A 23805-nucleotide genomic window follows, 5' to 3' on the forward strand; every position below is an offset into this window, starting at 1 on the left:
CAGGTCCCATATGAAGAGAGGCTAAAGAGACTGGGACTTTTCAGCTTACAAAAGAGGAGACTGAGAGGGGATATGATAGAGGTCTATAAAAGCATGAGTGGTGTGGAAAGGGTGCATAAAGAAAAGTTCTTCATTAGTTCCCATAATAGAAGGACTAGAGGACACCAAATGAAATGAATGGGTAGCAGGCTTCAAACTTATAAAAGAAAGTTCTTCTTCACAAAGCAAATAGTCAACCTGTGGAACTCCTTGCTGCAGGAGGCTGTGAAGGCTAGAACTAGAACAGAGTTTAAAGAGAAGTTAGATAAAGTCATGGAGGTTGGGTCCATGGAGTGGTATTAGCCAGGGGGTAGAAATGGTGTCCCTGGCCTCTGTTTGTGGAAGGCTGGAGGTGGATGGCATGAGACAAATGGCTTGGTTGTTGTCTTCGGTCCATCCCCTCCAGGGTACCTAGTGTGGGCCGCTGTCGGCAGACAGGCTACTAGGCTAGATGGACCTTTGGTCTGACCCAGTATGGTAATTCTTATGTTCTTATGTTTTAAGCTCAGGTCTCAGGGTCGGGGGTCTCACTGGACCACCTTGATTTTCATGCAAACCTGCTCCTGGGTGGCCAGGCTGGCAGCTATCCTGCCCTAGACAGACACTTTCCTGTGCCTAGTGCGGAGGTCGTGGATGAGGTCCACGATCTCCACACTATACCAGGTGGGTGCCCACCTCTTGCGGCCCCGGGCAGGCTCCTAGGAGCTGCCAGCCTGGTCCCGGAAAGAGGCGGAGGGCTGGGGGGCAGCGGGTGGCTGGCTCGTGTCGTGCCGTGCCGTGCCAGGTGCAGGGTCTGCTGGCTGGGTGCTGGGAGGCTTTCACCTGGCACGGTCACCATAGCCAGACCGTGGCCCTTTAAGGACTCCGGGGCCAGGAGGGGGGCAGAAGAGTTTCCCTGGCTTGGCCCAGAGTGGCCACCAGGACAAGCTGGGAAGGGCTAGCCTCCAACTAGCTACACAGCCCTTAATTCGAACTACTTAATTCGAACTAGGCGTTAGTCTTCGTAGAATGAGGTTTACCTAGTTCGATTTAAGCACACCACTAGTTCAAATTAAGTTCGAACTAGCGGTTTGTATGTGTAGCGCCTATGAAAGTTAATTCGAACTAATGGCTGTTAGTTCGAATTAACTTTGTAGTGTAGACATACCCTTATCTATGTTCCCTCAAACTCTGTGTCACACATTTTGAGAATTTAAAAGAATCTCTTATCACTGTATATCTACATGAAGTCTCATAATGGTTCCCAATCTGGTTTTTATCTGCTGATGTGATTTCCTGAATTGCACTTGCTTCTTTAAACCATTTTAATTATAGTTTTGCACTTTTACAAATGTTATTTCCATTACTCCGAATACATTGTCCTTTATCTGTATTATCACTTTGCAATGCATGTGTTTTTATTTTAATAGCTAATGATCATCCATAAATGTTAAGTAAGTAGTTGTTATTGGTTTTAGGAATTCCAGCTTTGTGTCTATTGTAGCACTTGCTATGATTTTTGTACTTTGATTTGTAATTAAGACTTTTTAATACTACAGCAGAGGCATAGCAAAGGGGGATTTGGCTGGGGAGGAGATGCTGGGTTGCTTAGCTCTGAAGGAGGGAGATTTAGTGGAGGGCTCTGGGGTTGCTTGTCTCTGAAGGAAGGGGATTTGGTTGGTGGGGGTGGGGGGCTCTGGGTTTGCCTGTCTCTGAGGGAGGGGGATTTGGTTGTGGGAGGTGCTTGGGGTGCCTGGCTCTGGCATCAGCTGGTAGAAAACCTGCCAGTCTCCAGGCAGGCCAGGGCCAAGGGGCATGGAGCAGGGGGTGGGGGGCAATGGCAGGAGGAGACTACAAGTGGGGGGTGGATCTTGAGAGGAAGAGGTAGCTCAGGAGCATTTTGGGTGGGTGGGACAGTGTGTGTGGGGGGGCCTTGGGGCAAAAGCAGCAGGGTGGGGGATCATGGGTCTGGGTGCTTGTGCCCCCCAATCCCACATTTTGTTCAGCAGTGCCCACCCAAGGCAAGGGACAGCACATGTTAAAGACCCAGAGTAAAGTGATGGCTTGGCTGGTGGGGAGCGAGAAGAGCTTTGTCATTTGTGAACTCCGCCCGCAAGTGCTGTGAGTGGAGGCATGGGGAGTCCCTTCCCCATACACTGAATTTGCCAGTGACCTGCCGCCTGGCACCCAGTTCCCTATCCACTGACTTCCAGCCACTCACCCACCTGTCACTGGACTGCCTCACTTGATTGCATCCAGACACAAAACGCTATCAAGCAACTGATGGCACCATCCACCCACTGGAATGGTACCAAGCCCACGTGACCAAGGCAAGACTTGTCCTTGCCAGCCCTTGCTCTGCCCATTGGTAACACTCAGGGTGTGTCTAATCTACATGGCTCCATCGACGGAGCCATATAGATGAGGCTGATTGGCAGAGGGAAATGAAGCCACGATTTAAATAATCGCGGCTTCATTTAAATTTAAATGGCTGCCGCGCTCTGCCAACCAGCTGATGATCAGCTGTTTGTCAGCAGATCGGGGCAGTCTAGTCACTCCCCCATCAACATGAAAGCCCTTTGTCGACCTCCCCGGTAAACCTCATCCCACGAGGCATAAGGAGGGAGGTTGACAAAGGGCTTTCATGTCAATGGGGGAGCGTCTAGACTGCTCTGATCTGCCGACAAACAGTTGGTCATCAGCTGGTTGGCAGAGCGTGGCAGCCATTTAAATTTAAATGAAGCCGCGATTATTTAAATTGCGGCTTCATTTCCCTCTGCCAATCAGCCTCATCTACATGGCTCCGTCGATGGAGCCATGTAGCTTAGACACACCCTGAGTGTTACCAATGGGCGGAGCAAGGGCTGGCAAGGACAAGTCTTGCCTTGGTCACGCGGCTTCATTTCCCTCTGCAGATCAGCCTCATCTACATGGCTCCGTCAATGGAGCCATGTAGTTTAGACACATCCCTAGAGGGCTTTAGTGAGGAGGACCACATTGTTCCCATTTTACAGCTGGGGAAACTGAGGCACAGTGGGGGCTGTGACATGCCTGAGGTCACACACCAGGCTGGACTAGAAGCTCAGTTTCCAGTGGTTCAGGGGCTGTCTACATGGGTAGCAAGGATATGAGTGTAGCACAGATGAGCATAACCTGGCTCGCTGCAATCTGATTAATGTGGGGAACAACCGCAGGGTGGGGGGGCTTCAGCAAGCGATCAAGCCACCCCTGCTCAAAGGAGACAGCGAAGGGCAGAGATGGATATCCGGCAGCCACCTCCTGCCCCCGCTTCTCCCATCCGCTCAGCCCTGCCCCCAGGCTTGCTGAGGCCTATGGGGGGAAAGCTTCAGAACTAGCCAGTTCACTCCCCTCACACTGCAACAGCAGCCTAGAGGCACCACAGGGCCTGCCCTCTGGGTCCCCACAGTGTGGGAGAAAACAGGGCCTGACCTGACCCCCAGTGCAAGGGATCCACTTGAGGGAGGGCCCTAGCACCAAAATCTCACTGGGCCTCTCTAGGAGGCACTGGTTCTGGTTCAGTCCCAGGGCAGGGTGCAGAGGCTGGCTCACGGAGGTATGGATGGGCTCTGGAGATCCATCCCTTCTAGGGGGCACCAGCCCCCATCTAACCCCATGCGGGCAGGATAGAATCAAAGAACATTAGACCTGGAAGCGACCTCGAGAGGTCATCGAGTCCAGTCCTCTGCCCTCATGGCCATTCCACGAGGAGTAATGGCACTTCAAATTAGAGATCCTAATTCAAACTACCTACTCCGTGCCGCGTGTAGCCTGGGCACGGAGTTCGGACTAAGGGACATTTAAAAATGGTGGCGCCCGGGAAGATGCAAATGAAGCCTGGGATATTTAAATCCTGGGCTTCATTTGCAACTTCGAATGCCTACATTAGCCTCCCTAGTTCGAACTAGGGGCTAGTGTAGACATACCCATAGATACTTGAAAGCTGCTCTCATGTCCCTTTTCGGTCTTCTCTTTTCCAAGGTAAATAAGGCCAATTCCTTCAGCCTTGCCTCATATCTCATGTTCTCTAGACTTTTCATCATTTGTGTTGATCTTCTTTGGACTTTTCCAGTTTCTCCACATTTCCTGAAATGTGGCACCCAGAACTGGACATGATACTCCAGCTGGGGCCTAATATAGATGGCTCATTCCCTGCCTAGGAGACGTGTGACTGGGTGGGTTAATTTCCAGTCCTCCTGTTTATTCTTTTCCTAATCCAGGAGGGCACAGTAGTTCTGATGGGGGCCCTGCAGGAAGGCAGCCTGCACTGCCCCCTGCCTGCCCTGAGACTGCAGGTGTTAAACAGTTGTCCAGCCCGCCCTAGAAGTGACTGCTTTTCAGTGTGCCTGAGGCAACACTGCACCAGCAATGGACAGGAGAATGGCTCCTTGGCATGGCTTGCTCATGACTGCTTCAGTCCTGTTGGATGGGCCTCAGCCTCTTTTCTTCCACTCCCCGCTTTGCAATGGGGCTGTAGACTCTGGAGGAGAGGGGTGGAGGCAGGCAGAGGTGTCTCCCTGCAGCAGATGTAGACACGTCTCTGTATTAATCATTTTCTCATTGAAGTTTTTAGCTTTGTATTGAGTCCTTTTACATGAAAACTTTGTATTACATCTTGGTTGAAAAGTCCCTAGGACAGATGCAGAGACTGTCCCTGTGGGGTGAATGAGGTGGGAATGGATAAGGCAGAAGGTGAGCACCTATGGGCAGTTGCAAAGGTTGGAGAGGGGATGGAAGCCAGATCCAAGATCAATAAGCCCTGGGAAGTGGGCCCATTGAAAGGAGACTGGACCTGTGGATGCCTTGGGGGGTCAGCAGCAAGGGGCGGCTTTGGGAAGTCCCCTCTTTGGAGGTGAATGTGGCAGCATTGAGACACCACCCAGAAGCAGGCACCGCAGAAACTAACTGCAGATTCATAGGACGGCTCTCACAGATCTTGCACATGCATAAGAGGATAGATCTGCAGAAGGGGGCAGTGGTGTAATGAGGGGGCCGGAGGGGTCAGTTGCCCTGGGCACCATGCTATGGAGGTGCCAATTTAATCCCATTCTGCCCCCACTCCCCTGTCGTCCCTGAGCTCACGTGCTCCTACTCCACCTGCCACCGGCACCTGGAGCCTCTTCCCTGCCTCTCTGCTCCAAGCCCAACCCTCCTCCATCTTGACTGGCAGATTAGTGCATAGGGGAGCCCACCCTCAAACTGTAGGGGGTGGGGAAAGATGCGGCACAAGAAGCGAATTGTGAGTGTTTTTGACCACAATCCCCAGTCCCTCTGAATTTGCAACCCATGGACCGGGAGCAAAAGGCCCCCTCCCAAGGCAAAACACAAGCATCCCCTGAGTCCCTTAGCAAGCAGGGAGCAAACTGTGAGTGTTTTCGACCACAATACCCAGTCCCTCTGAATTTGCAACCAGAAAAGGTGGCAAGTCCTGAGCAGTAGCAACGAATTCCATGTATGCACGACAGAAACTGCAACGGTCGCAAAAATGGAGAGTTGCACTTTCTGTGTATACACCGGGCTGCGGGGAGGTTCCTGCAGGGGCTGGGTCGGTCAGTGTCACGCGACCCGGTCTGTGTGCGGCAGCGGGCTGGGAAACGGGGCTTGGCGGCAGGGCAGGGAACAGTCCCCGCGTTGCTGCAAGGCCCGGCCAAGCACAGAGCGGCCGCGCTTTGGGTCCGTGCGCGGGTTTGTTCGGGGCCGGGCCGGAGTCCGGCTGTGGGAGGGCGGGCGCGTGGCCAGGAACCTCCACAGCTGAGCGCTACCCTGAGCCCGGAGTCTCTGACACCCCCACCCAGCCCCGGCCGGGTTTTCAGTGCCAGCCTCCCCGCGCCCCGTCGCTCCCTGCCCCTTCTCAGGCCCCGCCCACCCCGTTTCGATTGGGCATCAGGTCCTGACCACGCGCAGGCCCGCCTCCGCGGTCATTGCGCATGCGTCATGAGGCGCAGCTTCTGAGGAAGTCGTTGGGGCCGTTAATTGCCGCGCGGCTGCTTGTGAGAAGCTCTGAGTTGAGGTGTGGCGGGGCGGCAGCGTCGGTTGAGCGGGAGCATGCGGGGGAGGTTTTGCCCTGGGACCCAAATCTCGGGCTGCGTGTGGGAAGGGCGGCTCATTGCGGCGATGGGAGGTAGAGACCGCGTGACACCGACACTGGTGGTGTACGGAGAGCTGCTCCCAGGATAAAACCGAGGGGGGAAGGGCGGTGACTTGTTCCCAGGGCTCTGGTGCGCGGAGGATGGGGGGGCGGGTCTTTCTCTTCAGGGGCCGCGTAAAATGTGTTTGTGGCGGGAAGATGATGCATGAAATTGCAGTGGAGGCAAATTCTGTGCAGGGGCCAAGCCGACTGTTTGACTGGGGGAGATCCCACAACTGGCTGCAGGGCCCAGAGAGGGGCTAAAGGGTAAAATTGGGGCAGGCAGCAGAGTTAAAAACGGGATCCAGGAGGTGCCTGCCAGGAAAAAATACTCTAGGATGTGTGGAGGGATATTTACAGTGTTTGTAAAAATACGAGAGAAGGGACAGGGAGAAAATCCTCTGCCAGGATGAGGGGTGACAGCACCTACTTCCCAGAGCTGTGTTGGTGGCCAGTGCCTGAGAAGGTGCCTTTTCTGTTCCTGATGGGTGGGTGCTGTGTAAGGGAGTGAGATTAAGGGGGTTGCCTGGGAGAGCAGTTGTTTTGCCTCCTGCCCAGCACTCCAGTTAGTGAGCAGACATCCTGGGTTAAAGGGACAGGACTGGATTTAAGTCTGGCTGCAAGGTCCTGGCTTGTTCTGAAAAATGAGTGAATTGTCTCTTATCTTCTGTCTGTCTCCCCATCAATGCTGGTGGGTCCTGCTACTGCCAGGTCCCTGCTCCCCAGAAGCCCATCCGCCAGTGGGTAATGGGAGGCCAGTGGCTGCTACCCCAGCTCATCCATCTGCACAGCCTGTGCTGCATATCAGCATCAGTCAGCACGGCTCTCTTCTTCCCCTCCCCCACATCTCCTGTTCCCGTTGGGCACTGACCACGCTGTCAGCAGCAATGACTGGTCTATGGGAGCAGGGCTCAGCCAGCAGCCAGTGTTTTTGGCCTTGTGCTTCCTCCTCTTCTTGCTGTCCCCACTGTGACCTGCCCTTTGTGCCCTATAGCCCCCTGCTCCTCCATATCCCCCTGCAAGGTGTGGCCCTGCCCATGTGTTGCCCCAGGGAGATGCAATTACAGGTCCCAGGAGAGGGGAGTGTGTCCTCCCTCCTTGCCAGATGGGACTAAGAGGAGAGCACCAGGGTCAGCTCTAGAGATGTAATAGTGTAGTCAGTTAACCAATTAACTGATAAGCAAAACCATATATATTAATATAGACTACATGCTCCTTCCCCCTCCCTGCCCCCCCCCCCACACTTGCCCGTAAATTTTTTAGCAGGCTGTCCATCAGTGCGGTTCAGGCCTGGATTGAATGGGTTTGAGATCTCCCCCTGCTGCAGCTCTACTTTGAAAGTGTACCAAGAGCCGAGCAGGCAGGCAGCCCAACTCAGTTCTCCCATAGACAGGGCATGCTGCCACCTCAAGCTACTGCCACTTTATCAGAGGTAGCAGCACAGGGTGACAGTTCATCTGCGAGGGGAGCGCTTTTTAAACCTTGCAGACCAGCTCTTGCCTGGCACCCTGCACTACTGCCTCTGATATAGAGACAGCATAGCCGAGGGCTCCTCAGGAGTCAGGAGCACACTGGCTGCAACACTAGAGCACACTGGCTGCAGGCCCCGCCCCTGGGGAATATAGGATAGTTGACTAACCAATAAGAATTCTTGAGGTTATTCAATTATTCAATTCACCAATATTTAACATCCCCTTTGTGCCCCATAGCCCCCTGCTCCTCCATCTCCCCCTGCAAGGTGTGGCCCTGCCCATGTCTGACAAGCTCTGTCAGACACCCAGACATGTGAGAAAGGTGTAGGGAATGTCCCTCTTGCTCTTTTGAACCCTAAAGCGTTAAAGATAAGGAGGCTCCAGCTACATAGTCATTATGCTTAACAGGGATTTGATGTTAATTTGAACCTTTCTGCTGCACAGTTCTGATGGATTGCTGTTGAGCTCAATTGAATACGAACTGTTTTACCAGGTGTTTAATATCCAAAATAGGGAAATACGGTCGCCCTCATCCTGGTGCTTTTTCATATCACCAGCCACTTGGGTAGGTTTTGCTTCCTGAATGTTCATCAGAGGCCAGGTTATTAAATGTGAAAGCATCGAGATATGTTATAGAAAAACATTTTGTACTTACATATTTTGGTAATAAGTTTGCATTTCTGTAAGTAATTCCCTGTCCTGCAACCACTGAAGTACCCACCTCGTGTTGCTATTGCTTAATTGTATATACAAATATTTTCATCGGTACTTCTAATGAGACATTTTTGTGTCAATTTCTCTGTGTGCTACATCTAGTGTTACAATATATTCCAATGAGGCTCTTCACTCTGAGGCTACGTCTACATTGCAGGCTTCTTGAGCAAGAACTGTTTTGTGCACAAGTTCTTGTGCAAGAGCATGCCCACACTGCCATGTGCTTTTGTGCAAGAGATGTGCTTTATAAAGTGCAAGAACATCCATGGTAGTGTGGGCGCTCTCTTGTGCAAGAAATCTCTGATGGCCATTTTAGCCATAGGGCTTTCTTGCACAAGAAACCCCTGTTACCTGTCCACATTGCCTCCTTGTGGAAGAGCTCTTGCACAAGAGGGCTTATTCCTAGTGGGGAGAGGAATAATTCTTCCACAAAAAGCCCGGTTTTCCAACAATTTACTGTAAAGGTACTTGCTCAAGAATGCACGTGCAGTATAGATGCTCTGCAAGTTTTTGCGCAAGAACAACTGCTCTGTGTTTCCAAATCTAGGTTTTTTAAATGAATTTTTTTTGGCAAGGATCCAGAGTAGAGATGTAAGGGACTAGTCAAGTCATCATCTACCTGACCAGCATGTGCTTATTGGGTAGTCAAGTCACTACTCAACTTCCCTCCCTCCTTGCAATGGGGCAACAATGCTGGAGCTGGGGGAAGCCAGCTTGAGTGGTGTGGGGGAGGCAGAGGCACAGTGGAGAAGGAGTGTGAGCTAGGAATCAGCTGTCCCAGCTCATGTCCAGTCCCAGATGCTGCAAATCTGCTGTTGAAAGAGAGGCGCTCTCACTCAATTTAAAAAGAAGAGGCTCAGCGTCTGGGAACTGGCGTTAGCCAGGACAGCTGATTTTCGGCTTGCACCTGGTTCCCCATTGTGCCTCTGTCTTTTAAATGTAGTAAGAGCCAGTGCATGGTGTATTCAGGGCAGGGGAGCCAGACTGGGGCGGCAGTTGGGAAGAGGCTGAAGAGGGGAGCAGGGTATGTGAGGTGGGGGCAGAAGAGGGATAAAGGGAACGCTGAAGGAACATGGGAGATTTAGGGGAGACTTATGGGGTGGATGAGTGCAGGGGTGCAATGGAATGAAACTCTGAGGAGGGGTCATAGGGAGGGAAAGAGAGAATGTGGAGAGGAGAGGCAGGGAGGTGACTGTGGGAGCAAGAGTAGCCTGGCTGGGGAAGGGAGAGACAGAGGTAGTACAGAAGGGGAGAGAGATATACAATGGCAGCTCTCCCACCTCATGGGGCAGGAGGGGAGAAGGCACAGGTGACTGGTGGTAGCAATAGGGGGCACCAGCTCCTGTGTCCCTGACAATATTTCATTTACTAAATAGGGAACCCCAAATGCCCCCTGATCCTGTGGGTGCCCTTCCCTCTGCAGGTACCAGTTGACCACCCAGCAGCGAGAAGGGAATTCTTTCTCTGATTTATTTTAAATGTAGATATTGGCAGGGCTCGACAAATAATACAATCTACTCACCACGGGCGAGTACATAGTAACTCGGAAGAGCCGGGTTCAGGTGATCTGCACATGCACAGAATGATCTGTGCATGCACAGATCGCCGGACAGCGCTGCTGGCAAGCAGGGCTCGCCACAGTTCGGCGAGCCCTGGATATTGGTACTCTCTGATCCATTATGGACTGGCAACATTTCATTTACATATTTCATATTTGATATTTACATATTAAATATGCAGAGAAAATGTTCCCGGTCTGCTTGAGTCTGTGCTCCAAATAAATGCAGGAAAATGAGGCATTTTAGCTTCAGGAACTAAATTTAGACACCTACATCCATGTTCATGCAGCATAATTAGTGGCTTCCTTCTTGAAAGCATGCATGTTCAGAACTGAATCCCATTGTTACAAGCACAGTAATCTTGAAACTCAAGACAGGTATTGAGAGAAATAAATGGGGATTTGGGATCTAACTTGAATGTGCTGTTTATGGAATATTTAGATTCAGCATTTACCCAAAATGGCAGTCTAGCATGTGTGTCACCAGGGACAGAGTCTGGGCAGACTGGGGCTGTGAAAAGGAAGAAAGCCCCTTCTGAAATGTCTCCAATTGCCCTTTTCCCCCTGACAGGCTGCAGAACTCCCATGTCTGTCTCCAGCTCAGCCCCTGGCCTGCAGACCCAGGGACAGGAAATGGCTGTGGCTGAGCCGGTGAGCTTCGAGGAGGTGGCTGTGTATTTCTCTGAGGCGGAATGGGCTCTGCTGGACCCGGGCCAGAGAGCCCTCTACAGGGATGTGATGCAGGAGAATTATGAGGCTGTGAACTGGCTGGGTAAGGATTCTTGTCCACACGGGTAAAAAGTTGGCATGGCTCTGAAGCAGCTGGGTTAGATTTGGCACAGGGTCCCTTATTGTTCCAACTCCCAATTTCAGGAGTATATGCCCCAATAATCCTGGCTCCTGTGTGAGAAACACTCCCCTCCATGCCCCCTACTGGGAAAGCCATTTTGGAGACGTAACAGTGGTGCTGCTCTTTCCACACCCCAGGTCTCCATGTGCTTCCCACCATCTTGCGCTTTACCTTGGTCAGAGGTGTGAGTGGAAGCGCCCAGGCAGGAACAGCAGGTACCAGAGTTGTGGGGCTGGGTGCAACTACTGTTAGTGCCTGCAGGTCCCCTTGTGCTATTGTGCTGAGTCCCTAGAAGGAAGGCTCCGACTCAGAGTCCTTTCCTGCCTCTGGTAGATTCTGTGCAGCCCAGAGGGGCACCAAATTGCAGGCCTGACTGGCCACAAGAACAGACTGAGAAACCATAGAAGAGCTGCTGGCAGAGTAGAACTGAGGCTGCAGAGGGGGAGCTGAGCTGCAGCAACACCCACAAGCAGCAGAGAAGCAGCACAGCTCATCTGTCCCCTGGTTGGCCACAAGAACAGCCTGGTACTGCCCTGGCCAGCTGTGGGAGCGATTCCCCTCTTGCTCCTGTTCAGCACTGACTGCGCTGCCCACAGAAATCATGTGTCCGTGGGAACCGTTTTCAGGCAGGCGCTCATGAATTTTTCCCTCTGTTGCCTTCCTATTAGCCTTTGCATCCTTCCCCTCTTGCTGGTCCTACCCCTTCATGCCCCGTAGCCCTCTGCTCCTCCATGTCCCTCTGCAGGGTGTGGTCCTGCCCATATGCTGCCCCAGAAAGATGTGATTCCAGGTATGAGGAGAGGAGTGTGTGTTCTCTCTCCTTGCCAGACTGAGCTCAGAGGAGAGCACTAGGGTCAGCTCTAGGCATGTAATAGTGTAGTCAATTAAGCAAAAGCTTATAGGTTAATTGGTTATCAGTTAATTTTATAGACTACATGCATTCTCTGTCCCCCACTTGCCAGTAAATTTTTTAGCAGGCTGGCCAGCAATCCAGCTCAGTCCTGGCTTGAAATGGGTCTGAGACCTCTCTCTGCTGCAGCTCTGCATAAAAAGTGTATTAGGAGGTGAGTGAGCAGGCAGCCTGGCTCAGTTCTCGCTCGGACTGCATCCAGGAACTCAGACCCCTCCCCTAGACAGAGGCTGCTGCCACCCTGTGCTACTGCCTCTTTATCAGAGGTAGCACCACAGGGCTACGGGCAGCTGATCTGCAAGAGGAGCTACATTTTAAACTGGTCCCCCTCACAGACCAGGTCCTGCCTGACACGATTCACTGCTGCCTCTGATACAGAAGCAGCAGCATGGAGTTGCAGGGGGCTCCTCAGGAGCGAGACTGGAACACACTGGCTGCCAGCCCCGCCCCAATAAGAATTTTTGAGGTTACTCTACTATTCAATTAATGGATATTTAACATCCCATCACATGCATCTGACGAAGTGGGTCTTTGCCCACGAAAGCTTATGCTCCAACACTTCAGTTAGTCTGTAAGGTGCCACAGGACTCCTTGCCGCTTTAACATCCCTAGTCAGCTCTGCCCGACACCCAAGCATGTGAGAGGAATGTAGGGGGTGTCGACCTTGCCTTTTTTGAACCCTCAAGCCTTAAAGATAAGAAGGCTACAGCTACACAGTCATTATGCTTAACAGGGAAACTTTGTGCTGCTCAGTTCTGATGGATTGCCACTGAGCTCAGTTGAATACGAGTTGTTTTACCAGGTGTCCAGTATCTAAAATAGGGAAATACGGTCATCTTCAGCCTGGTGCTTTCTCACATTGTTGGCCACTTTGCTAGATTTTACTTCCTGAATGTTCATCAGAGGCCAAGTTATTATATGTGAAAGCAGTGAGATACTTTAGTAAATCGTTTTGAACTTGCAAACTTATTACTAAAATCTGTATTTCTATAAGTAATTCCCTGTCCTGCAACCACTGGAGTACCCACCTCGTGTTGCTATTACTTAATTGAATATACAAATATTTGGCATTTGTACCTCTGAGACATTTTTGTGTCACAGTTTCTCTGTGTGCTACATCTAGTGTTACAATATATTCCAGTGGTGCTCTTCACTCTGACAGTCCCACTGCTCTGTGTTTCCAAATCCTGGTTTTTAACATGAATTCTTTTTCTTTCTTTTCTTTCTTCCTTGCTTGCTTGAGTAGAGATGTAAGGGACTAGACGAGTCATTGTCTACCTGACCAGCATATGCTTATTGGGTAGTCCAGTCACTACTCAACTAGTCATTCCCCTCCCACCTTGCAATGGGGGAACAATGCCAGAGCTGGGGAGAGCTAGCTTGAGTGATGAGGGGAAGGCAGAGGCACAGCGGAAGACAGGTGTGAGCCAGGAATCAGCTGTCCCAGCTCATGCCTAGTCCCAGATGCTGCAACTCTGGTCTTTAAAGGGAGGGGCTTTCACGCCTTTTAAGAAGAGGTGCAGCATCTGGGACATGGCATTAGCTAGGACAGCTAATTCCTGACACACCTGGTCCCCCACTGTGCCTCTGTCTTTTCAATGTAGTAAGAGTTGGTGCAGAGCGTGTGTAGGATGGAGGAGCCAGCCCGGGGGGGGGGGAGGGCAATCGGGAAGGGGCTGAAAAGGTGAACAGGGATATGTGAGGTGTGGGCAGGAGAAGGATGCAAGAGGCGCTGAAGAGAGATGAGGGATTCAGAGGGATATTTATGGGGTCAATCGGAGCAACGGTGTAATGGAATGAAACTCTGAGGAGGGGTCATAGGGAGGGAAAGGAAAGAGAGGCAGGGAGGTGACTGTGGGAGCAAGAGTAGCTTACCTGGGGAAGGGGCAGACACAGATTGTACAGAAGGGGAGAGGGAGATACAATGGCAGCTCCCCTACCTCATGGGGCAGGAGGAGCGAGGGCAGAGGTGACTGGTGATAGCAATAGGGGGCACCAGATCCTGTGCTCCTGACGGTATTTCATTTACTAAATAGAGAGCCCTAAATGCTCCCCTGATCCTGTGGGTGCCCGTCTGCTGCAGACACCAGTCACCCACCCAGCAGCAAGATGGACATTCTTTGAATTTTTTTTAAATATTGTAGATATTGGTAAACTCTGATCCATTATGGACTGGCAATATTTCATTTGTATATTTGATATTTACATATTAAATATATAGAGAAAATGCTCCTTGTCTGCTTGAGTCTGTGCTACAAATAAATGGAGCAAAATGAGACACTTTAGCTGCAGGAACCTACGTTTAGACACCTACATCCATGTGCAGGCAGCATAATTAGTGGTTTATTTCTTGAAAGCACTGGGTGCTCAGAACTGAATCCCATTGTTACAGGCTCAGTAATGTTGAAACTCAAGCCAGATACTGAGAGAAATAAATGTGGATTTGGAATCTAACTTGTGTGTGTTGTTTATGGAATATCTAGACTAAGTAATTTCCTACAGTGATACAGTCTTGCATGTGTGTCACCGGGGTGAAAATCTGGGCAGAATGGGGCTGTGGAAAGGTATAAAGCCCCTTCTGAAATGTCTCCAATTGCCCTTCTCCCCCTGACAGACTGCAGAACACTCATGTCTGTCTCCAGCTCAGCCCATGGCCTGCAGATCCAGGGACAAGAAATGGCTCTGGTGGAGCCGGTGAGCTTCGAGGAGGTAGCTGTGTATTTCTCTGAGAAGGAATGGGCTCTGTTGGACCCAAGCCAGAGAGCCCTCTACAGGGATGTGATGCAGGAGAATTATGAGGCTGTGAGCTGGCTGGGTAAGGATTCCTGTCCCCTTGGTTATCAGAAGCTGGGTGGGCTCTAGAGCAGCTGGGTTGAGTTTGGTACAGGGTCCTCATTGCCCCCACCCCCAATGTCAGGAGTATATGCCACAATAATCCTGGTTCCTGCGTGAGAGAAACCTCTCCTCCATGCCCCGTCCCAGGGGAAGCAGGTTCAGGGACATAACAGTGGTGCTGCTCTTCCCACAGTCAAGGTCTCCATGTGCTTCCTATCATCTTGCCCATGTTTGTCTTGGACGGAGGTGTGACTGGACGGGCCCAGGCAGGAACAGCAGGTCCTAGAGTTGTGGGGCTGTGTGCGGCTGCTGTTAGCGCCTGCAGGGTCCCGTTGTGATGAGCCTGTCTCCACCCTTGCTGGCCTCAGGAACAGCCAGGGACAGGCAATCGGGATCGGGGGTGTCAAGATTAGGCAGGGCCTGAAGCAGTCATCCAAAGGTTCATTTGGTGTTCAAGCAATTTCCCCTGCCTCCTTCAGTCCCAAGTTGAGCATCTGAGCCAAGGAGGAGAGTGAGCTGAGCCCCCCAGCCAGGAGGTTTGTGGACAGAGCCTTTGGGGCTCTCAAGCTCTCCTGAATCCTTTCCCTCTCAGCCCTACTGACCTGCCATATGGCAGCTGCAGTCTGAGCTCTGCCAGCCCTCCCTAGATCTCCCCTTCTGATCAGTGTGTTCCTGTCCTGGGATATGGGGGATGGAACAGGCCATGAGAGAGACTTAGTTGTACTCTAGTGAGTACAGCAGAATGCTCAGCTCCCCTGGGGAATCAGCTGGGCCATTCCTGAGGCCGGGGGGGGGGGGGGGGGAATCACATTTCCTGCAGGTGAGTGTGTCCTGGGATCTTGTATCAGCCAGAACCCAGTTCCTGCAAGGTGAGGTGGGAGCCTCTCAGTGAGCGATTCTGATTCTGGCTCTGGAAGCAGTACTGGCTCAGCCCTAAATGAACAAGATCAATTCTTTTAATTGCTCCCCAAACAGGATTTCCAGATTCCAAACCTCATGTCTTCTCTTGGGTGGACCTAGGGCAAGAGCTGTGTATCCCAGATCTCCAGGGCTGTGAGGACGGGGAGTTTATCAGCGACATCCAGACAGGTGAGCAATCAGCTAAATTGACACAAACTAATTTCTTTGTCCTCACAGCAGATGTCAGTTGTTCATTTTTTATGAAGTCTGTCAGATCCTTCGGTTTGTCTTCAGCTTGACTCTAAGGGTGTTGGGTGGGGAAAGGCTTATGGAGAAGGAGGGTGAACTCAGTTTATGGTTATTCAATCTTTCCAGCCATTCCTTGGGCATGTTCCCCTTTTTCTATTTCTCTTCTAGAGTTTTCTTTCAGCTCAGGAAAGGGAATAATTTCTGTCTGGATTCTCTGTCACAGCAGGTGATGGCTGGCTGAGTGAGAACCATGAGAAGAGTCTTCAGCAGGAAGGACTAGAGCAAATGACTCCATGTGGGATGTTGTTGGGAAGATCTGAAGGGAATGTTTCTCAGAGTCTGGAGGAAGGAGAGACTTGTAAGAGTCAGTGTAGCCCACAAAACGAGCAGGGAAACCATCCAGGAGAGACATTGGATAAATCCAAACGCAGAAGCAGAAGGTTGAAAACAAACACAGAAATGGTTCAACAGAAAATCGCCCATCAACAGTCACCCTGTGCTAGTAGTGACTGTGCAACTCTTATTAAACATGGAAGAGCCCACACAGGAGAGAAACCCTTAAAATGCTCTACTTGTGGGAAAAGCTTTAGTCTGCATTCACATCTTCTTAGACATAGTCTCCGCAGAAGGGAGAAGTTCTTCAGCTGCTCAGACTGTGGGGAAAGCATCATTCAGTGTTCAAACCTTGTTAATCATGGGAAGACCGAAGCATTAAAGAAACCTTTCAAGTGCCCCGATTGTGAAAAAAGCTTCAGTCGGAGGTCATACCTTGTTATCCATAGGAGAGCCCACACGAGAGAGAAACATTTCAGCTGCTCTCACTGTAGAAAAAGTTTCAGTTCCAACTCACTCAATACACATTCGAGAGGTCACAAAGAAGAGAAACCCTTCACATGTGCTGACTGCAAAAAAAGCTTCAAGGAGAGGTCACACATTGTTATCCATAAGAAAAATCACACAGGGGATAAATTCTTCAACTGCTCTGACTGTGGGAAAAGCTTCAGTCGAAGCTCAAATCTTCTTGTCCACAGGAGGACCCACACAGGAGAGAAACCTTTCAGTTGTTCTGACTGTGGGAAATGCTTCAGTCACAGGTCATATCTTGTTATCCATAGGAGAGCCCACACAGGAGAGAAACCCTTTAGCTGCTCTGACTGTGGGAAAAGCTTCAGTGAGCGTTCAATTCTTGTTGCACATAGGAGAACCCACACAGGAGAGAAACCCTTTACCTGCTCTGACTGTGGGAAATGCTTTAGTCAGAGGTCACACCTTGTTAGACATAGGAGAGCCCACACACGAGAGAAACCATTCATCTGCTCTAACTGTGGGAAATGCTTCAAGCAGAGCTCACACCTTGTTAGACATAGGAGAACCCACACAGGAGAGAAACTCTTGAGCTGCTCTGACTGTGGGAAACGCTTCAGTCGAAGCTCAAATCTTCTTGTCCACAGGAGAACCCACACTGGAGAGAAACCCTTTAGCTGCTCTGACTGTGGGAAATGCTTCAGTCACAGGTCATATCTTGTTACCCATAGGAGAACCCACACAGGTGAGAAACCCTTTAGCTGTTCTGACTGTGGGAAAAGCTTCAGTGAGAGTTCAATCCTTGTTGCACATAGAAGAACCCACACAGGGGAGAAACCCTTCAGCTGCTCTGATTGTGGGAAGTGCTTCAATCAGAGACCACACCTTGTTAGACATAGGCGAACCCACACAGGGGAGAGACCCTTCAGCTGCTCTGACTGTGGGAAGTGCTTCAATCAGAGGTCACACCTTGTTAGACACAGGACAACCCACACAGGGGAGAAACCCTTGAGCTCAGAGGTGGCCAACTCATTTAACAAAGAGAACCAAAACAGCCGCAGAAAAAATGTGAACAGCTGCACCAGACTTGTTGAGGGGGGGAAAAAAAGGAGGCTGCCCCTTTAAGAAACAACCTTCAGCTTTTTAGCCAATTTGGATGCCATTTTGAATCACTGCCCCACTGAGCACTGGGCAGCCAGGGTCCTTTTGGGGGGAAGAGGGGGACACAGGAGTGGCTGCATGAGCCATACTTTTGGGGGAGAAGAGCCGCATGTGGCTCATGAGCCATGTGTGGGCTACCCCAGCTTTAGTTGCTCTCCCTGTGGGAAAAGCTTCAGTGAGAGTTCAGTCCTGGTTGCACATAGGAGATCCCACACAGCAGAGAAACCCTTCAGCTGCTCTGACTGAGGAAAATACTTCAATCAGTGGTCACACCTTGTTAGACATAGGAGAACCCACACGGAGAGAAACCCTATTACTAGAGGTGGGCCAGAGCTTCTCAATGGGAAGAATCCAGCCCATCCAAGGCTTCAATCCTGCCTGGGAGTCAGTGCCAGATTCTACCCTTTAATAGATGTGTGCTGTAAGGGAAGGAGCTCAGCCCTACCTCTGTTCCTGCTGCACAGCCATTGGAGATGAGACAGCACTGGTGCTGAGGCTCTACCATACCACTTGTGGCTGGCCCCGGAGGGTGGAGGCACAGCTGCTACTGTACCTCTGGCCTCCAAGGCTGGTTCATGGCCACAGCCATAGAATCTCGTGCCTCCAGGGCTACGTGGCCATGGGAGAGGTGCCTCTGGTGCTGGCCCCGGGCATTGTGGCTGCAGCAGCGATGTCTCTGTCCTTTGGGGCTGGCCCTAGACTGCATGGCTGCCACAGTGTGACTGGAGATATTGCTGCAAACGGGCATGAAACCCAGTAGTGTTCCCCCTCATCCCCAGAGCGCCCTGACTGTAATGCCCTCATTTCCTCCCCGACAAAATCCCCAGCTTGCTCTGACACCCTCCCTTGTTCTTGCACCCTCTCTCCTGGCCACACAATGCCCCTTCCTTTGTTCCCACCACTTGGACAGACATCCTACTCCTAGTCTGCTTCTGCACCCCAGCTCTCTCCCAGCTCCTTCCCGAAGACCCCACTAATTTCTTGAGGCCCTGCCCTGTACAAACCTTTCCACAGACTACCTGTTGCTAATGGAAACTCACCAGTTCATTATATAATTACAGTTGAGCCATTTTCATAGAATCATAGAATACTAGGACTGGAAGGGACCCCGAGAGGTCATTGAGTCCAGTCCCCTGCCCTCATGGTAGGACCAAATACCGTCTAGACCATCCTGATAGACATTTATCTAACCTACTCTTAAATATCTCCACAGGTGGAGATTCCACAACCTCCCTGGGCAATTTATTCCAGTGTTTGACTACCTTGACAGTTAGGAACTTTTTTCTAATGTCCAACCTAAACCTCCCTTGATGTAGTTTAAGCCCATTACTTCTTGTTCTATCCCCAGAGGCCAAGATGAACAAGTTTTCTCCCCCCTCATTATGACACCCTTTTAGATATCTGAAAATGGTTATCATATCCCCCCTCAATCTTCTCTTTTCTAAACTAAACAAACCTAATTCCTTCAGCCTTTCCTCATAGGTCACTTTCTCTAGACCTTTAATGATTCTCATTGCTCTTCTCTGGGCCCTCTCCAATTTCTCCACATCTTTCTTGAAATGCGGTGGCCAGAACTGAACACAACACTCCAATTGAGGCCTAACCAGTGCAGAGTAGAGCAGAAGAATAACTTCTTGTGTCTTGCTCACAACACACCTGTTAATGCATCCCAGAATCATGTTTGCTTTCTTTTTAACAGCATCACACTACTGACTCATATTCAACTTGTGGTCCACTATAACCCCTAGATCCCTTTCTGCCGTACTCCTTCCTAGGCAGTCGCTTCCCATTCTATATGTATGAAACTGATGGTTCCTTCCTAAGTGGAGCACTTTGCATTTGTTTTTATTAAACTTCATCCTATTTACCGCAGACCATTTCTCCAATTTGTCCAGATCATTTTGAATTATGACCCTATCCTCCAGTTTAGTCGCAACCCCTCCCAGCTTGGTATCATCTGCAAACTTAATAAGCATACTTTCTATACCAATATCTAAATCATTGATGAAGTTATTGAACAGAGCCGGTCTGCAGCTGGGGAGTTGTATTTAAATTATTTCACACATTAAGCATTTTAATTTTCTCATGTTTATCAAACTTCATTTTAAATAAAGTAAAATATTTTATGTCCAACATACAACAATTCAATGTTTTTTTTATTGCAGGGGTGGAAAACCTTTTTTGGGCTAGGGGCCACTAACTCACAGAAAAATCAGTTGGGGGAACACACAAGTGAGAAGGGGAAAGAACCTCCAATCCTCAATTATGTGGTCCCCGACTCAGACATCTCAGTCTTGTGCTCACAGGGTGAGGGGAAGGGAATGGGAGGACTGAGGTTCAGGGCTTCCCATAGGCCAGATACACTTTCCTGAGGTTCCAGAATTAGTGGATTTTGTGAACCTCCTTAAGTTCTGGGGTGGAGACAAAAATGTGCTGACCTACCTTTGTGCTGGGTTAGTGCTATGTGTACCACAGAGTTTGCTCCAGTGCTGTGCACTATTTCCAGGCCCTGTAGCTTCTCCCCCCACATACCTGAGGAGGGCATCCAAGAAGCCCTGGGGTTTGGTTCCTGCAGACCCTGGGAGGCAGCTGCAGAAAGTGCTATATGACTTGCAGCAAAAACCCTGGGAGGCAGCTCCTGCTCCATAGTGAAGACTTCTGTGGTATCCTGAGTCAGGGCAACCAGAGCAAGAAGTGAAAGTGCTTTGCTGTCCCTCAGAGAGGTAGGCAAGGAAGCAGGGAAACCTGAGATCTGGTTGTCCAGGGCGATCCCTTTAAGTCTCCAACAGCAGCCACACAAGGTAGCTACTGATCTGATGCCCTGCATGAGCTGGTTCTGGGTGGCCTTAAGTGCAATAGAATGTCCAGTCAGTATGGATGTGCTATTTCAAAATAGCAAAGTGCTATCTTGAAGCACATTTTGGCTATGTCTACACTGCAGGCTTCTTGCACAAGAACTGTTTTGTGCAAGAGTTTCTGTGCAGAAGATCTTGCACAGGAGCATGTCCACACTGCCATGTGCTTTTGCACAAAAGATGTGCTTTTTGCACTAGAGCGTCCATGGCAGTGTGGATGCTCTCTTGCACAAAGAAGCTCTCATGGCCATTTTAGCCATAGAAACCCCTGTTGCCCATACACACTGCCTTCTTGTGCAAGAGGGCTTATTCCTCATGGGGAAAGGAATACCTCTTGTGCAAGAAGCTCTCTGTTCTGATGCCTTACTCTAAATTTACCTGTACAAGAACGCACATGCAGTGTAGACACTCCTCAAGTTTTTATGCAAGACCGGCCATTCTTGTGCAAAAAGCCTAAAGTGTAGACAGTCTGTCTGTAGACATACTATTTTGAAACAAGCTATTCTAGAACAACTTATTCTGAAATAATGCTTCTGCATTGACATAGCCTAAGTAACCTGGTGGGTCACAGTTGCTGTGACATCTTTCAATGAGAGCAGAGCAACAACTCCCAGGCTACATCTACACTGCAGGCTTTTTGTGCAAGAACGCATGTTCTTGTGCAAGTAAATTTAGAGTAAAGCATCAGAAAAGAGGGCTTCTTGCACAGGAGTTATTCCTCTCCCCACGAGGAATTAGCCCTTTTGCACAAGAGCTCTTGCGGGGTTTCTATGGATAAAATGGCCATCCGAGCTTTTTTGTGCAATAGATCAGCCACACCGCCATGGATGCTGTTGCGCAAAAGCAGATAGCAATGTGTATATGCTCTTGTGCGAAAAGCCTGCAGTATAGACCTAACCCCAGTTCTTCTGGTAGAAACCAGGTTATTTTCCCTGACTGGGATTGAACCCAGGCTGTAGCAGTTCAAGTGCTCAATCCTAGCAATTAGACTACGAGAAAGACAAGAATGGCTTAGATGTCTTCTAGAAAAGTGCCTTCCGAAAGAAGCCTGCAGTGTAGACATAGCCAATTGAAGGGTAAGTTTCTATATTTGGGGTACTTTCTGTGTACCCCAGTGGCCTAATAGACAAGGTGTTGGTCCATAAACCAAGGTTTATGGGTTCAAGCACCTTTGGGGGTAACAATTGTGATGCTTCCTGTCAGTGACAAAACTTATGTGGCTTCCTCTCTGTTGTACCATATTTGAAGTGTTGTCAAGGATCCCCAAGAATTACCACCTTCAAATGGACAGGAGCTGTCTAGACCTCTTGATAGCTGATACTGGTGTTAAGCTGAGAGCACAGGGTGGTGTTTGCTGCAGAGGGTCCGGAACTGCATCAGACAGCAGGATATGCAGAGCCTGAGACTGAGAAGCCCCATGAAAGCCAGAGGCTCCATAGGTGTTATGGGCTAATTATTTGGTTGGGCAAACTGAGACAAAATCCCCTGGCCCTGAGCATGGTGCAGGCCAGGCCCATCAGGCAGTTTGCATGGTGGGGTTTCGGGATGTTGAGACACTGTGAAGCTCTGTGAGTGGATAATGTCCCTGGCTGTGCTGTGCAACTTGCTATGTGTGTGACTCAAACTGTCCCTCATGCCCCTCTTATGTGTCTATTGTGCTTTCAGCTTCTTTCCTCGGGCACATTAATCAGGCAAAGACTCCACCAGGGATTTTGTATCTTCCTTTGTGCAGCTCAGCCACAGACACAGCAGAGCTGAAGGGTGGTTCTGTAGTCATCGGCTCCAGCCCCTCTCTCCAGGGAACTGCAGCCCTTTGGACCATGCAGCTCCTTCAGGCATTTAGGAGGCACCATGCTGAGAAGCCACCGTGTCAGTGAGAGACCAGAGGGGAGACACTCAGATTCATGCAAGCAGGCCTGCATATTTTGCAGAGACTTGTAGCTTTTGGCAGGTAGCCCTGTGTCTCTTCCCTTGTCCTGGGCCCCTTTGGCCACATTCAAGGGGCAGCCTGTTCTGTAAAAGGCTGCTTACTGAGCCAGTAGGTAAAGTTACTCTGGTAGGATTTGACCCCACAACCTTTGAATGAGCGGTCTGTCTCACACAGAGAGCACTACAGCTTAGAAGTCTAACACTTGCTGTTGCACTGCAGAGCCAAACATGCTATCCAGCCACAACCTCTCCTCTCTCTGCTTTGCAGCACGATGCTTGCTGGGGGAAGAGAGAGGGAAGAGCAGAGCCAGAATTGGTCCCAGATCAACTGCTTGGAAGGTGCCACGCTGCCACCTACAGCACCAGCACAGTCAAAGGGGCCTTTCAGCACCGGGGAATAGGGATTGACTGGTACATGTGCTTCCCCTCCCTCTCTCCGGTGGCTCACCCCCCCCCCCCCACAGCTCCTGTACCTATGGCAATAGCTGCACAGCCACAGCCTAGAGCCTGTGCAGCACACAAAACAAATTGCTTTAGAGCCAGCACGTAACACGTGAAGGGAGCATCCCATGGGATGTTGCCTGGTCCCACCTCTCCCTTGACGGACTCTAATGGCTCACAGACTCCCTTCCCCCCCCCCCCCGTTCTGTTTGTGGCTAAGGTATGATGGCGTGTTGGGGTTTCCCTGTCTCCTGCACCCCCGTAGTGGCACGAACAGACTCCACCAGCCAGTAGAATAGAGGGAGCTTATTGCTTCTCCAGGATACAGCACAGCACAGATGTAATCTGGTTACAGGGCAGGCCTAGGATGCCTCAGCCCCCCTTGAGATGGGGGAGACTGGGCCCCTAAATTCCAGCCCCTTCCCTAGGCTGTCTCCTCCATGATCCCAGACAGACACTAACTAACCATTCCTTCCAGCCCTGCCCTCCAGGCAGGGGTGGCATTCCCCCTTCCTTTGTTCCTCTCCCTGGGAGGTAACCAGTCGAACAGGTTACCTCCCTGTCCCATCAGCTACTTGTCTGGGCCGTGGTACCGACAGCAGCCAGTGGGGGTCACCCACAGCCCAAGCCTAGCAACCATTAGGCCTCTTGCTGTGTTTGTCTGAGCATTTTCCTGTTTACACACAGGAGGGAATATGGTAGCTGAGCAGAGCATAGGGGTTGACATGGGAGGGGTTCCATCCTACATGTCCAGCCTTCTGCAGTAATGCTCAGGCAGGGCTGGGTGGGATGACTCAGGTGCCACAACAGCTGGTGCTAATGTGTGGGTGCACGCTGAGCTGGGGGCATTCTGGGCTGCCTGTGTCTGCCCTGCTGCCCAGAGAGGGAGCCTGTGAAGCCAGAAGGGATGGGGAGGAAATGGGGTGGGGATAGAGGAAGCAAGTAAAGCAGCTGGGGAGGGCTG

At 50.7% G+C, this 23805-nt stretch overlaps 1 protein-coding gene across 5 annotated transcripts; it reads left to right on the forward strand.

Moving 5' to 3' along the window:
* The first annotated feature begins 5936 nt into the window (after nt 1-5936).
* Nucleotides 5937-23030, forward strand: LOC142818208 (uncharacterized). 5 transcript variants are annotated; one of them, XM_075912944.2, is made up of 5 exons: nt 5937-6046; nt 10479-10679; nt 14282-14482; nt 15478-15591; nt 15878-23030. In XM_075912944.2, exons 2-5 carry the CDS (start codon nt 10493-10495, stop codon nt 17578-17580), a joined length of 2205 nt encoding a protein of 734 aa, XP_075769059.2. In that variant the 5' UTR covers nt 5937-6046; nt 10479-10492; the 3' UTR covers nt 17581-23030. The 5 variants fall into 5 exon arrangements, with proteins under 5 accessions (XP_075769059.2, XP_075769060.2, XP_075769061.2 ...); XM_075912945.2 differs by having other exon boundaries at nt 15523-15591; nt 15875-23030; XM_075912946.2 differs by having other exon boundaries at nt 15523-15591.
* Nucleotides 23031-23805: the final 775 nt, after the last annotated feature.

The sequence above is a fragment of the Pelodiscus sinensis genome, chromosome 19 (assembly GCF_052426305.1).
Source record: "Pelodiscus sinensis isolate ZL-2025 chromosome 19, ASM5242630v1, whole genome shotgun sequence".
NCBI lineage: Eukaryota > Metazoa > Chordata > Testudines > Trionychidae > Pelodiscus > Pelodiscus sinensis.

Coding starts and splice junctions, on each gene's coding strand:
- LOC142818208 (XM_075912943.2), top strand. CDS start 10,493: ATGTCTGTCTCCAGCTCAGCCCCTGGCCTGCAGACCCAGGGACAGGAA. Junction 10,680..14,281: donor TGAGGCTGTGAACTGGCTGG/GTAAGGATTCTT, acceptor TCCCCCTGACAG/ACTGCAGAACACTCATGTCT. Junction 14,483..15,477: donor TGAGGCTGTGAGCTGGCTGG/GTAAGGATTCCT, acceptor CTCCCCAAACAG/GATTTCCAGATTCCAAACCT.